We start from the raw sequence: 16,618 nt of genomic DNA, 5'->3' as shown, positions 1-16,618 counted from the left end.
ATCGTGTGGCAGGTACGATGATACTTTATGCCCATGGAAGTCAAGGAAATTTCCATTACGAAAAGATCCTGAACTGACCGGGATTCGAACCCAGACATCTTCAGCATGACTTTGCTTTGTAGCCGCGGACTCTAACCATTCGGCTAAGGAAGGCCCCATATCTGATAGCTCTGTAGAATTAATTTTGCACTTTATTAATACAAAATGATGCTAGTTGATCTTTTAGAGACAGTAAGCGTTGTAAAAAATATTTTCGGTTGGAAACATTCAACTCTTACTACCACGGGGGAGAAAACTGACGCTTACAACAAAAGGTCCAGAAAAAGTTAAAAGTTCAACTTTGACAATGCATGTCTCCGTCGTTTTCTAAGCGATTTTCATTGGGATGGATGTGTGTTATGAAAAAAGAACTGCGTAGTCTGTGGGGATTTGAATTCTAAACTTGTAACCAACTCAGTTATTGGGTTACCAAATGGCTCGGTAGCTTAGTTGGTAAAGCGCTCGTCTAGCATACAAGAGATCTGGGTTCAACTTACAGCCGAGCACGTGGATTTTTATCATAATTCCACTCATAATTTGTCCATCTTTACCACGCTTAATGAAATAATTAATTTAATTTCTTAGTGTTGTTTGATTTGGATTAATGGCACAAATTAAGCAATGTAACAATATTTAAGGTGATAAACTACGGTTCCTTTGGTGAAAATAATTTCCGGAACCACAATTCACATGTTTGATTAAAATTTAATTTTTGATTACACTCAAAATTTGATTAATTAAAATAACTTTGAAAAACCCTGTTTTTTACTTGTAAATCATGTGACATGTAATTTTTTCTACATGAATTTGATTTTAGAAGTCCAGCAAACATTTTTGGGGAGAAATATAAATTTTTGATTACAATCAAAATAAACTACTTACTCATTTGGCTTTACATCAATTATCTTGATAAAGCCTCACCAACAATATTTCGCCAATTCACTCGGTTCATGGCCGCTTCTCTCCATTCTCGACTGTGACCCACGCTCTCCAGGTCCTGTTGCACCTGGTCAATCCACCTAGCTCGCTGCGCCCCACGCCTTCTTGTTCCGACTGGATTCATAGCAAACACCATCTTTGTAGGGTTGCTGTCCGGCATTCTTGCAACATGCCCTTCCTGTTTTAGCAACCTTCAAGATACTGGGTTCGCCGTAGAGTTGAGCGAGCTCGTGGTTCATCCTTCGCTGCCCCACGCCGTTCTCCTGCACGCCGTCGAAGATCGTCCTTAGCACTCGGTGTTCGAAAACCCCAAGAGCTTGCAAGTCCTCCTTGAGCATAGTCCACGTCTCATGCCCAGGAGCGTGAAGAACGACGGGCGGTGTTCACCGCTGCCAAAGTCGCGCTGAAGTCCGAGATAAGGGCAAGCAAAAAGGCCTGCTTTGAGAGACTCTGTCAGAGTGCCAACGCGAACCCGTGGGGTGATGCCTACAGGATCGTTATGGCGAAGACAAGAGGTGCAATTGCTCCTACGGAGCAATCTCCACAGATGCTGGAGGGGTTCATCGAGGGGCTCTTTCCGCGCCACAACCCTAGCCCATGGCCTCCTTTTGTAGGACAGCCGGGGATTGGGGCTGGTGATGAGGATAGAGTAACCGATGAGGAACTTGTAGGGATTGCAAAATCCCTAAGCATGGGGAAGGCACCAGGTCCGGACGGAGTTCCAAACCTGGCCCTCAAAGTCGCAATCTTGGAGGCTCCCGGTATGTTCAGATCTGCTATGCAGATATGCCTGGACGAGGGCGTATTTCCAGATGCGTGGAAGAGGCAGAGCCTGGTACTATTGCCAAAGGCGGGGAAACCACCTGAAGACCCGTCGGCGTATAGACCAATATGCTTGATTGACACGGCGGGAAAGGTGCTCGAGAAGATCATCCTCAACAGACTGTTGAGGTACACTGAGAGTGTAAATGGTCTCTCAAGCAACCAGTTCGGCTTCCGGAAAGGGAAGTCCACCGTAGACGCTATTCTGACGGTTAAGAAAACCGCTGAGATAGCACTCCAGCGTAAGAGGAGGGGGATTCGCTACTGCGCAGTAGTGACTCTGGATGTAAGGAACGCATTTAATAGTGTCAGTTGGGCGGCTATTGCCGATGCGCTCCTGCGTCTGGGGATACCCGAGTACCTGTACAAGATTCTCGGAAGTTACTTCCAGAATCGGGTATTAGTCTATGACACAGAGGTGGGTCGGAAGTGCTTTCACATAACCTCAGGAGTCCCGCAAGGTTCCATCCTGGGTCCGGTGTTATGGAATGTCATGTACGACGAGGTGTTGAGATTAAAATTCCCGGCGGGTGTGGTCATCGTTGGCTTTGCCGACGATATTACGCTGGAGGTCTACGGTGAATCGATCGAAGAAGTGGAATTGACTGCAGCCCACTCGATCGCAATTGTGGAGGAGTGGATGAGCTCCAGGAAACTGGAATTGGCTCACCACAAAACTGAGGCGGTTGTTGTCAACAACCGAAAGTCGGTGCAGCAAGCGGTGATCAGTGTAGGCGACTGCACGATCACTTCGAAGCGCTCCGTCAAACACTTGGGGGTGATGATCGACGATAAGCTTACCTTCGGTAGCCACGTCGATTATGCCTGCAAGAGAGCCTCCACAGCTATTGTGGCACTGTCCCGGATGATGTCCAATAGCTCTGCGGTGTACGCCAGCAAGCGAAAGCTTCTGGCCAGTGTCGCGTCGTCCATACTGAGGTATGGTGGCCCGGCTTGGGGCACGGCCTTAAGTACCAAGAGCTACCGTAGCAAGCTAGAGAGTACTTATAGGCTAATGTGCCTGAGGGTTGCGAGCTACGGTACGTGTCACACGATGCACTCTGCGTCATCACCGGTATGGTGCCTATTGGTATCCTTATCATGGAAGACATTGAGTGCTTCGAAATGCGCGGCACAAGAGGCATACGCAGGACTGCCAGACTGGCCTCCATGGTCAAATGGCAGCGTGCGTGGGACAGTTCCACCAAGGGAGTGTGGACTCACAGGTTGATTCCGAGGTTAGATATCTGGGTCAATAGGCGCCATGGGGAACTAACATTCCACCTGACACAGGTCCTTTCGGGCCATGGTTGCTTTAGACAGTATCTACACCGTTTCGGTCATGCGGGTTCTCCCGAATGTTCAGTTTGTGCAGGTTTAGAGGAAACGGCGGAACACGTTTTGTTCGTGTGCCCGCGTTTCCGCACAATGCGTGACCGCATGTTAGCCACATGCGGTCGGGACACGACTCCGGACAAATTGGTCCAGAGGATGTGTGAAGACGAGTTTGGCTGGAATGCCGTTTCATCGGCTATCACCCACATCGTCTCGGAACTGCAAAGGAGGTGGCGAGTGGACTCGAGGAGTGGCTAGTGCAGACGCTAAACAACAGGTGGTCCAAGGGTTCGCAGTCGGCTACGTAGGTCATACCGGTGCCCTACGGTCGAAATCGACCCTTACAGCGATTAAGTGGCCGCGGGGAGAACATCCTGGTAGCGCTGCTGTCGTAGCGCCGGCCTACTGGGTTGGTACGAGCCTCTGGTTGTTCGGGGCAGGTGGAGGCCCCTTCGTCAGCAATCCCAGCTGGTGCTAGCTGATAGGGCCTGAGCCTTCAGTAGGTCAAATTGCGAAGCCCGCAGTATCAGTTCTTGATACCTGCGGTGCAGCTGGGCGCGGGCGTAGTGGTCGACCCTGCCCGCTTTCAGCGGACAACGGGAGGTGAGGACCACCTGGGAAGCTGGCAAAGCGCCAGCATGCTACCTTGGTGGACCCCCCTAAGCGTGTCATCGATGTTCGTTGCTGCATGGCTACGCAGCTAACCTGGAGGATGCGATGTGCAATAGCCCCTCTCCGAAGCAATGCCTTCTTGGTGGTCCCGGAGAGACGAAGGGTTTGGCGGCAATGGAAATGGTTTAGTGGGTCGGGGGTGTAGTCCTGTTTACTGCTTGCATGTAGTAAATGGTCCCTAACCCCACACGGCGTCTGTTGAGCAGATTATCCCCCCATTGCTTAGAAAAAAAAAAAAGAAACGTCTCATGCCCATAGAGAACTACCGGTCTTATGAGCGTTTTGTACACCGTGCATTTGGTGCGGGGGTGAATCTTTTTTGACCGCAGTTTCTTCTGGAGCCCATAGTAGGTACGACTTCCGCTAATGATGCGCCTTCGTATTTCCCGACTAACATTGTTGTCAGCCGTCAACAAGGATCCGAGGTAGACGAACTCGTCCACCACCTCGAAGGTATCCCCGTTTATCGTGAAACTGCTTCCTAGGCGGGCCCTGTCGCGCTCAGTTCCGGGACCCAGCATGTACTTTGTTTTCAACGCATTCACCATTAGCCCGACCTTTGTTGCTTCGCGTTTAAGGCGGGTGAACAAATCTGCCACGGTTTCAAATTTTCTCCCAATAATATCCATGTCGTCCGCGAAGCAAACAAATTGTCCGGATCTCGTGAAAATCGTGCCTCGACTGTTAAGTCCGGCTCACCGCATAACACCTTCAAGCGCAATATTGAACAACAGGCACGAAAGTCCGTCGCCCTGTCATAGTCCCCACCGAGACTCGAACGAACTGGAGTGTTCGCCCGAGATCTTCACGCAGTTTTGCACACCGTCCATTGTTGCTCTGATCAAACTTGTGAGCTTCCCGGGAAAGCTGTTCTCGTCCATGATTTTCCATAGCTCTACGCAGTCGATACTATCGTATGCCGCCTTGAAATCGATGAACAAATGGAGCGTAGGGACCTGGTACTCACGGCATTTCTGGAGGATTTGCCGCACGGAAAAGATCTGGTCCGTTGTCGAGCGGCCGTCGATGAAACCTGCTTGATAACTTCCCATGAGCTCGTTTGCTATAGGTGATAGAGAACGGAAGAGAATCTGGGATAGCACTTTGTAGGCGGCGTTTAGGATAATGATTACACGATAATTTTCACACTCCAGTATGTCGTTCTTTTTGTAGATAGGGCATATAGCGCCTTGCTTCCACTCCTCCGGTAGTTGTTCCGTTCCCAGATTCTGACTATCAGCCGATGCAGACAAGCGGCCAACCTGTCCGGGCCCATCTTGATGAGTTCGGCTCCGATACCATCCTTGCCAGCGGCCTTGTTATTCTTGAGCTGTTGAATGGCATCCTTAACTTCCCCCATCGTGGGAGCTGGTGGGTTTCCACTGTCCGCTGTGCTGACGTAGCCATCGCTTTCGCTGTCCTGACCTTTTGTGCCTGTGTTCGTTGCGCCATTCAGGTGTTCATCGTAGTGCTGCTTCCACCTTTCGATCACCTCGCGTCCGTTCGTCAAGATGCTCCCATCCTTATCCCGGCACATTTCAGCTCGCGGCACGAAGCCTTTGCGAGTTGTTTTGAGCTTCTGATAGAACTTACGCGTTTCTTGAGAACGGTACAAACTCCATCTCTTGGCATTCCACCTCTTCCAGGCGGCGCTTTTTGTTCCGGAATAGACGGGTTTGCTGTTTCTGCTTCAGTCTGTGTCGTTCCACGTTTTGCCGCGTACCATGCTGCAGCATTGCAGCCCGCGCTGCATACTTCTCCTCTAAAACCTCCTGGCACTCTTCGTCGAACCAATCGTTTCTTGAGCTCCGTTCAACATATCCGACAATGCTTTCGGCAGCGTCGTTAATGGCTGCTTTGACTGTCCTCCAGCAGTCCTCAAGAGCGGCCCTATCGAGCTCGCCCTCATCCGGCAACGCTTCCTCAAGATGCTGCGCGTACGCATCGGCGACATCCGGTTGTTTCAGACGCGCTAGATTGTACCGAGGCGGGCGTCGGTACCGTACATCGTTGATGACGGATAGTTTTGGGCGGAGTGTCACCATCACCAGGTAGTGGTCGGAGTCAATGTTAGCGCCACGATAGGTTCTGACGTCGATTATGTCGGAGAAGTGCCGTCCATCGATCAAAACGTGGTCGATTTGCGATTCTGTCTGCTGAGGTGATCTCCAGGTGTACCGATACGGAAAGCTGTGCTGGAATGGCCATATTCTTTGAGGCGGCAAAATCTATCAGTCGTAGGCCGTTTTCGTTCGTCAGCCGGTTGGTGCTGAACTTTCCTGATCACGCGCCTTTGCATCAGTGATGCATTTTGAACTGAACGCGAGCCAAAAGTGAACTGAACGCGTTCTAATTTTGCACGAGAACCTAGCAAGCATTGAACTCTCGTGCAAGATTCTGCACCTGCTCAAGAACGGCCCGTTCACTTCAAAATGCACAACGCAGATGAAAACCATAAAAAAACTAAATAAGAACATATTGAGTTCATGGCATTTTAAATATATGGAACCATTAAAGTTTGCTAACAACTTTACTAAATTTTCGCATTCAAATATGTCATGTATCTGCTATGAAGCCAGTTTTCTTTTCACGTTCAGTTTTTAGCTCGCACGGGTTCAAATTTTTGAACTGCTCATTGTTCAAGCCTACTTGATCCCTCGTTCAAAGGTTTGAACTGGAACGCAAACTGAACGCGTTCAAATGCAACACTGCTTTGCATATCACCCATCACTATGGAAGCTGTTCCCAGCTCGCGTGTGTTGGCGCAGCTCTGGTAGATGGTATGATTACCTCTAAACGTTCGCTCCATTGCTCCTGTCCAGCACACCTCCTGCAGCGCTATGATGTCGAAACCGCGGATCTTCAGTACATCGGAGAGTATGCGAGTGCTTTCGATGAAGTTGAGAGATTTACAGTTCCACGTACCGAGTTTCCAATCGCTAGTCCATTTCCGTCGCTGTGGTCTTTGCCGAATGTTCCGGTCCGTATTCTCTCGTTGACGTTCCTGTGCTGATGTGTTTTTACGTTTGGCTTGCAGGGCCTGACACCAATCCCCTAGATTTCCGGAGGACCATTCCCCCTAAATGTTCGGAGGACTATAGTGCGCAGTTTAGCTTAGAGTCCTTCTCTGGCACTCGGACGATGATCAGCCGCCCCTGACATGGAAAACAGACGCTGTTGTGAGCCGCTCCTAACATGGAGTACAGACGCTCCAGGAAGCAAAAGCAACCCCCCCCCCCCCCCCTTCTCTGCCAGCATACGACCGAAGTTCCCACGGGAATTGGTTACCAGATCTTCCCTAAGGTTACTCGTACCCCGGCCAGTACCACGAGGAGGTAGGGATGGGAGTTGCTGGCCAAGAGGCTAAGGACCACACAAAGCGGTCTATTTTATTCCTGCAGGTACGCGAGGTACCAATGGTACGCCATGCCCAGCCATTTACCGTGCCCAATCAAAATATCTTTTAATTAAAAAAAACTATTGTAAATTTAATTTTTTAACATTGTTTGCCTATAAATCTAAATCCAAAGCAATAACTGGTGGATTTAACGATTGAACCCTGACTGCTAAACTGCCGCGAATCGCAAGTCAGTCTCATCTGTAAAAAGTAGGCACTGAGAAAATGGGCTGTTAAGTTTCCAAAATCGTTTTCCAAACGAATATTCAAAAAATTCCATAGGACTGGAACATGTTCCAATCTTAATGAAACCTTCGAAATCTGCTTTTCACTACGACATCGTTTCGAGAAAATTATAAAGATTATCAAAACACGATTTTTGTGTTACACGTTGTGAAAATATGTAGTGGGACTTTCCATCATGGGACAATTTGTCTTGCTGTTTTTCCTACTTTTCCCAAACAAATCATATTATCTCATTAGTGCAGCATTCAAAGATATGTTAAAAACTGAACTCAACTCAATTTTGACGAAAATACAGATGGAACTGACTTGCGATTCACGGCAGTAAAGTCTATTGTATATATTTGTGCAGAAATGGAAAATTACGAAGATTCAATTTTTTATACTATTTGCCAATAAATCAAAATTTAATGCGATGTCATCTTGTTTTGTCGCTATATATTTTATTATAGAAGTCTGGTGAACATGTTTGTTCAGAAAATGAAATCTTTGAGTGCATTAAAAAATTATTTTGTTTCAAACACAACGAAAAGTTCTTTTATAAACCTTTTGCCTGCAAATCAAAAATTAAAAACAATTTATTCAACTTCTACGTTCCCGAGAAACGATCCGGAGAAAGTTTGAGGCTGTTTTCTTTCATTTTTTTCGCGAACAATGATATTGGGTTTGTATTTTTGTCATGAATTGTATTTTAGTTTGTAACTGGTAATAATTGTTAAACAAGAATGAGTTATAAATCATTGGGATCTGTTTTTCCTGTTGATGTCATCCATTAAATAAATAAAACAAAGACTCGTAACTTTTTCACATCAATCTGTTTATAAAAGTTCATTGAAAGTTTCTGATTGTAAATAGTAATTGCATCTACACAAAAATTTAATGCGATGACTCGTAAATTCGTTTATTTCTGTCCACACATCTTATGAAAACAAACTTATGTCGAAAAAAAACATGTCATTGCTTTGAACTTCGATATAAGGTAACATAAGGGTAATAGTTGGATGTTTCCTAGTTTTTCAAGTAAAATAAATTTTGATTGTTATCTTAAATTCAATTCTTGCTCAAACATGTTCACTACACATCTAAAAGCAAATTATTGTAAAAAAAAAAAAACAAATCATTGCTTTGCATTTTGATTTACAGAGTAACAGGCTAAACCCTTGAGTTTTTAACAGCTCTTTAGGTTAAAAAATATTATTGATAATTTAAAATCGTTAAATGAAATCAACCCGTCAAGTAAAATATTAAGCTCCTTTATATATTGTTTAAATGAGAATTTAACGCCAATTTCTTCCCCTAGATTCCAAAATTACAATTATTCATACTTTTCGACCCCTTGTTGATTTATCTTTATATGAAAAATTGAAACAAATTCCAAAAATTGAACATCCGCGTTTTGCAAATTATTTATTTAAACGTAAATTTGAAGGTATCAGTCGTGATCAATTTTATTTCACTGATGGATCTTTAATTCAGAATGTTGCTGGATTTGGAGTATTTAATAATTTTTTGGCTCACTTTTTTAAATTACAAAATGCTTGTTCTATATTCAGTTGACAGCTGGCGAGTCGGCGAGCTGGCCGATATGTTTTTGTATAATCGTATTCATAGATGTGTTTATAATATTCAAGATCGTTGCAGTGTGTGCCATAGTGAAGGCAAGTAGGATAAAGTTTCATTGTCTCTAAGATGAAGTCACATTATTTAATTCTAAACGCCATCATATTTTTGCACATAGAGAATACGGTTGCTAACACCAAAAACCCTAAGGGTTCAGTCACAAATATAATAACGCCATAAGTGATCATTTTTGACACCCACCCACCCCTTCGTAACACATTTTGTATGAATATTTTTCGAATTTTGTATGAACTGTAACATCTTAAGGACACCCACCCAGCCTCTTCAGCGTTATGAAATGTGTGAAGAACGTGGTTTTTATTCGATTCCCGAACAGTTGATAGCGAAACCAATTGTAGTTATCGTCCTGTAACCAATACGATGGTCGGTCTTCAAAGAACAAGCAAGCAATGTGGAAATATAAAGCGCATTCCGCAAAGCAGCAATAGTCACAATTTAGATTTATTATAATAAAGATTTCTGTGTAGAATAAGGGATAGTTTCAATTCATTCATTCAAAGCGTTGTTGCAGCTCATTTGTTCTTAATTTGTCTGGACAGGCCTGGACGCTTCTCGGCGAAACTTGCCAACATTCTAATGTATCTAATTATCTCTGTCCAATGCAACTTCTTCTACGATTTAAGTAATCTTAAGCATTAGTTAAACAAAACCAATTGAGGATGCCCTGAAAGATTCCGAATACGGATGATTAATATCTGCAGAAATACTTCAAATTATAGTTCACCTTATTGCTAATGGATCGTGCAGTATACTCTTGATTTTACTCTATAAAACAACTATCCTAAAAAGCTTCCAACTGATTTCTGATTGCTGTACCATATTTTACTTCCATTGGCTAGTATTCATGACGTTTCCGTTCGTGCACCAAACAAAACAAACTGTGAAGAGAAAAAAGCAGACTAGATTTCATGGCCTGCTGGATTCTTCCATGAAAACAAAGTGACCAGCTGTCGTATGCTTCTCCAATATGGCGGATTCAGCAATTTGACATATCATATTACCTCCCTTTTAGATACCTTGCATTGGACTACACTAGTCAAATTAATGTCAATAAAATAACATGTCATTGCTTTGAATTTTGTTTTATAAGCAAATGTTTGAAACAAAGAGTATTTATTATTATTTTTTTTAGTGAAACTAATTTTAAGTGCAACAAAAAACTCAATTTCTGCTAAAACGATTTCAACGAAAACTTTCATGTCAAAAAAAAAAACTATATGTCATAGAGAAACTTAAAAGTAGATGGAGTACCGTGTACCTTTTAATTCCGCTCCTAAATGCTTATCTTTGACAGATATGCGGTACAGGTACACGGTACTGCATCTACTTTTAAGTTTCTCTATTGAGATTCTGCTCAGAGGATTCGAACATTAATAAGAGTTATATGTCATAGCTTTAAATTTCGTTTTATTGTTGAATGTATTTTCTAAAATGCTATGAAGTGTCTATTGCTAAATAACTTTGGGTAGACGCATTTATTAAGAACCTATTATAATGGACGTTGATCTTGCATGATAGTAGAAGCATTAACCTAAGAATGCTAATGTCGCTACTGTTCGTGTTACTAACATCTAGTTTGCCACGCGCTGACAGCTTGAGTACCGGTCCTCAAAGGGTCAAATAAATTTTAAAATCATCCACTACAACATGGCATCGAACAAACAATGAAAAGATACAGTTAAATGTAATAATAAGCTAATTCAGTTTTGTGAGAACAGCGCCAATAGCGTTCTACTCTTAATACGGTCGAGCTTTCATTGCATGGAACAAAATAAAGTCTTATTCATATTTTCTTGTCAGGGTGTTTCTAGGCTTACAAACAGGATGATTTGAAGTTTATTAGTTGTTTCATGAATTTTCTAATCAGCGGAGCAAAAGGACGAGGCACATATTATTTTGCAGAAATATGCCTGAAATCCACATTTTATCTAGAATTACGCGGAATTTGAGAGAAAGTCATCAAAATTTCACGTTTTTACTTTGTTGAAGAAAAAACCTGCTACTTCTGAGTATATTAAAATTAACCCTGTTTTGGTCATTTTTTTCGTTAAAAATGTAGTTTGTATTTTCCTATCGTTTGCAGAATATAATACAGTACTGACCCGATTTTGTCAGCCCCCGATTTTGTCTGCCCCCGATTTTGTCTACCCCCGATTTTGTCAGCTTTTTGACCCGATTTTGTCAGCCTCTTTGTCAATTTGTCAATAAATTGTTATCGCGCCATGTTCTACCACGTTTTCATTAAAATTGATGATGATGTTTAATGTTATGAACGCATGGGCGTAGCCAGAGAGCGCAAAGGCAATGCCTTTTATCAAGTATTAAAAATCGATATTACCAATATAAGGGAGAAGCAACGCCTGATAAAAAAACTGGCTACGCCCATGTCTATCGGTCTCTTAAAAGTCTATGTAACCAGAGTTGCTTATTATCAATCATATCAGCTGATGGCTGATGGTCTAAAACTATCACTATCACTTGCGAGCTATCAATATCACTTTGATTTGACAACCAACTGCAGTGATGCGACATCGCACTCTAGATCATAATCACTGCGGAATGAGTGATCACGTGGTAATTATTCATGCTATTACTGTTTTTCAGTGACCAACAAATAGTTTCAACCTATCTGTAACACTGTCAAAAATATCGTACTGATAAATTGCCATTTAAACTGCTTAATTTAAGGCTAAACTTAACCCATCAGTGATATCCATAGTCTATCGCCATCAATGCACTTGTGATGGAGTAGACAGCATGATATTGATATAATGTAGATTGATCCGAATTGTATCGCAGTCGGCCTGTACAAATCAGCAAATTTTAAGTGTTGATAGTGACAGCAAGCAACTCTGTATGTAACCATGTAATATGTCAAAATTTGAAAAACAGGAACAAAATAAAATGATCAGATTTTGTCAGGTTCCCCATTTTGTCAGCCTAAAATTCATCGAGGGGCTGACAAAATCGGGTCCTTACTGTATTTCTATTTGCACGATGCTCGGTTCCATTGCTGGAATCGCTTCGAAAACAACAAAGATATGCATTGTCAAAGTTGGATTTCCGACTTTTTCAGGGGGTTGGATGTGCAAATGTAAGGTACATTTGATCATGCTGTGGCGCCACCTGATGAGTGAATTCCAAAACATAGTTACCACTGAGTGGAAGATATCAGGTCTATGAACAAGTTCTCCAAACATAATATCATTATATTTTGAGTCATTTTCAAGTTATTTGCACAAATCACTGTCGAGTTAAGTATGATATTTACGGCAATGTGTTTCCCATGTTTAGAATAATACTAGCTTTAACTTTGATGATATTAAATAAAAATGTACTGAAAAAGCATAGTTTAAAAATATTTGCGAAAATTGTTCGTGTGAAACATACAGTGAATGGTTTTTCCCTAATAGTTTAGACTGCGATGCATATGCGAAAAAATATAAAAATGGCTGAGCTACAAATATTTTATTGATTTCACTCAACTCACGAAAATTAGACTTTTAATCCCTCGCCTTAGCCTGTCACACCAATGACACACGCAAAGGAAAACAAAACTTGACTTTTTTTTTTCAAAAATCTCATCGGGGCATTGCTTATTTCTCATAGTTACAAAAATTTGATTGGTACATCCTTAGTTACCATTTGGAGGTTGAACCCCCAAGTTTTCTGACAAAGTAACATTTTGATACACCCTACCCTGGAAGAATCTCAGAACAAAGTTTTAAAGTAATTCTTGGATATAAACTTAGATACATTACTGTTTCAACTTTTGCAGTCCTGAACGAAAATCTTAGAGGAAATCCTAATAAAAGACTATTAAAGTCACTGGATGTAGTCCCGGAAGGAAATTTCTCGAATAATATTGGAAGGAATCTCTGAAGTAATATCTGAATGAATCTATAGACAAATTAAAACACAGCGAATGTGTCTGAGCTTAAAAAAGTACTGTTCAAATATTTGATTGCAAGGACCTAAGGACTGCCATGGACATATCATGCACAGTGCCTTATTTTATCAGAAAACCAAGAAAAACATAATAATACATCAAAAACTAATGGCCAATGATGAACATGATATTATGCTAGTACAAATTGGTAAAACACCTTGATGTCACAGTACATTAGTCCGTTACTTATGGATATAAGGCACACAACAGTCCTCCTTGACAATGAACCGAAAAGAAAAGGAGCAACGCACTCACCTGAACTTGGGAGAATCCTTCAAACACTCGCTGAAATCAATTTTACACGTCATGATTGGGGGATTGAGGGAGGTTTCTCCGTGCGATGTCATCGATTCTTATTTTACGTTACTTGTTGGGCATAGTAGATATCTGATTCGTTCCTCCAGCAGACTGCACCACAAAACAGGAAAAACCACAACTGCTAACAGTTTTCTGCTTTTGCTGCCTTTCCTACCATTCACTCACTGTTCCTTTTTGTGCAAATATTTATCTAAGAGGGTAGATTTATACGAAAGTAGCAGCTGCCGTTCGAACTAAACGATAATTGCGATGACGAACGCAAATGGGCACGGCTCAGTCACGAACATAAGTGAAGCGCCTTTAACAATTTGGATCCGCTGACCAATCCGGACACTCTTGTCGTGTCACTAATGACTACAGATTCCACTACCAAAATGCACTCCGAAGCAACCGATAACAACGTCCGTAAACTAAAGCCAATAAACACCACAAGGAATAATAAAATGCACTAAACTTTCACTGCTAGGCGCATCAATCAGCTTCGAAACCAAGCAAAAATGCTTCTGCGCCTCTGATGATGTGTGTAGTGTATCGAAATTTTACGCGAGTGATGTAAATGTCAGAAAATATGTTTTATGAATGAGTCACCACCGTCGCCGTCACGAAGATGAACCAAAAGTTGGTGTATTTACCGAGCTGATGAATTTGCCTCATCGGCCAAACAGTGCAGGGTTGGCACCAAGTCTGATTCTTAGGTTTTAGTGATGAAAAAAAAAAGTTTTCAGCACTGCAAAAATTGTTATTATTTTCTACATGTCTATCGACACATCAATATTAGAACCTATCTCACACATTGAATTAATTTAAATGAGATTGAATGAAACTTGGTGTTGTGAATCAAATATATGTGTGAATCCACATAGCAAAACTCTATATAGTTTCACACATAACGCGAATATGAAACATGAAACTCCTCATCTATAATGGCTGCATATCTGGTGATACAATTGGAGCGCATTGTGATTGAAGGTTTTCCCGCTACGAAGTTCCAAGGAAGGCAGCCAGCTAAACCACCCCTGAACATAATAGCGGCCACCATTCCCTTATTTACCCAGTCCCGCCAAAGACAAATTAAAGACCTCGATGTCCCTTGCAGTTGCCCAAAATTTTATGGCTCATAAGGCAATCTAGAATGCCGTGAAAAGTGTACTGCGATCTGTCAAACTTGGGTACCTTTTGTACTACCGAGGGATCAAATGCAGTACTAGAAGTGGTACACAATCTGAGCCCGAGTGTGACGGACCTGGTCCCGCAGCATCAGAAATTCTCTCGGTTTCTTGGTAGACCATAGTAAAAATGTATTTCTTTTTTAAGAATTTTAAAAATTTTGATTGAAAATGCAATAAACAACTACAATATTTTATTGTCACATGTGATTGAATGGTTTTGAATTCAATTGGATCCTGAGCTAATCCTAGTTAAAATTATTCATTTTATTCATTTATTATATTCGTCAAACTCATGGCTCTCAATAATGATTACCATGTGGACTGACACATAATTTCAATATATTCTGAATGAACTCCAATTATTTGTCTCACACATAATCAACATGTTTCGACAAAAAATGGAAAATACTATGTGTGAAACAAATACCAACGATATGAGGATTTTTTCTAGTGTGCCATATTAAAAAAATTAGAACTATTTTTACTGATTCGTTCAGTAATCTTCCAGGAATTTCTCTAGAGATTCTCAACCCTTTTCATATATTAGATTAGGGAAGATCGGGTAACCCATTCCGGTGAGAACTTTATCCGTATGCTGATAGGGAAGGGGGGTTTGGTTCTGCAGCCGGAGTAGCTCACAACAGCGTGTTCCCCACGTCAGGGGTAGCTGACCATCGTCTGCGTACCAAGCATCAGTTCCGTTTTTCGTTGCCAGATTCAGGTCGTAGTCATTACTCACTGGAGTAATCTTCCGGTGGGGTAGTGGCATTTTTGGAAATGTTCGGATAGCATTCCGAAATTTGATGATGCTTATGACTAAACCAAAATGAGTTATGTGAGACACAAAACTTAATTGATCATTCAAAACACATAATTTTAAACGAAACACTTACCAGTTGCGGACGAGTCGCTTTATTTTTGATGGGAATCCCAATTACTGCACTAGTTTTTGCAAAAAGTAATGTGTTATTTATGAAACAATAATCGTTCGCACAAAGAAAATCATAACAGAGACAAAATACATTGGTATCGAAGCAGCTGTCAAACTGTTATGCAGGATGATGGGGGATGCGAAATGAAGATCAACAAGCAGCCAGGCTGCTGTCAAACAAAACTTTTCGTAAAAATGATCCGAGTATGCCTAAGAATGTTCGGTCATGATTTCGTCACGCTAAAAAATGTTATGCAATTTATAGGACACGAAGACTGCCAACTGTTAAAGAAAAGTTTTGCTTGGTTCAAATTATGCAGAGCTCTCTTACAACTTTTCTTAAATATGTTTCTTTTTAACACAAGGCCAGAAAGTTTCTGATTAAGTCTGTTTATTGGGAAAATCGTCAGCATTGAGTTGTTGTTACTTTGTGTGAAGTATTTTAAGAGTGCACTTTGGATGTGGTTTTCTGCGAGACAAGCAAACAAACAACGGTTAGCACTCGCGGGAAAGATTGTGTTCAATTTGAACAATTTAAATATTCTAGTCCGCACCCCCTAGTGCAGGAGTATGTGTGAGGTGTGAAAATATTCACTATGCAAAAATTGTTTGTAAATGGGCATTCTCTATTTTATCGTACAAACTTGAGAAAATGATCTGACAGGTGGATATAAGTAAGTATAAACTTTTTCTCAGTTTATTTATACGATCTACATATGGACCAATGCACTAGTTCACTTTTGGACATTTTAGCGAAGCCGTGTTATTTATGTGGTCATGGTAATTAAAGAATATATCACCGTTCAAACGTCAAAAGACCATTACTGTTTCTCCAACAAATGCTTCCGATTTCATATATTTTATTTAAATAGCGTTTATGTGATGTATAAAACAGAGTTGTAATCCTACGTCGGAATGATGAACTCTGGCTGCCCCTCTTTGGTTGAACAAACGATTTGAGCGTGCGTGGTTCACTGTAAATGAACTCACCTCCTCTGGCAAGACAAGTTCATTTTTGGTAAACACAGCACCACAACCTTCAGATGAACTTCTGAGGAGACCATGCACGAATGAATGAACGAACGAATGAATGAATGAAAGAAACTGCCTTGAATGAACGGTTACTCCTCGTAAGATACAGTGTTTGCTAGTGTGCGTGTGTG

General features: G+C 41.8%; 1 protein-coding gene across 1 annotated transcript in view; it reads right to left on the bottom strand.

Annotated features, from left to right (window-relative positions):
* Positions 1-13,925, bottom strand: part of LOC5576470 (arf-GAP with coiled-coil, ANK repeat and PH domain-containing protein 1) — a 31,149-nt gene extending 17,224 nt beyond the window's left edge. The window contains exon 1 of the mRNA XM_021844759.1: positions 13,293-13,925. Within this exon, the coding sequence (XP_021700451.1) occupies positions 13,293-13,384 (92 nt within the window). The 5' untranslated portion in view covers positions 13,385-13,925. The remainder of the gene's footprint in view (positions 1-13,292) is intronic.
* Positions 13,926-16,618: the final 2,693 nt, after the last annotated feature.

This window comes from Aedes aegypti, chromosome 1 (assembly GCF_002204515.2).
Source record: "Aedes aegypti strain LVP_AGWG chromosome 1, AaegL5.0 Primary Assembly, whole genome shotgun sequence".
Taxonomy (NCBI): Eukaryota; Metazoa; Arthropoda; class Insecta; order Diptera; family Culicidae; genus Aedes; species Aedes aegypti.
Note: the sequence above shows the minus strand (reverse complement) of the source record. Positions and strands in the feature narration are given on the sequence as shown.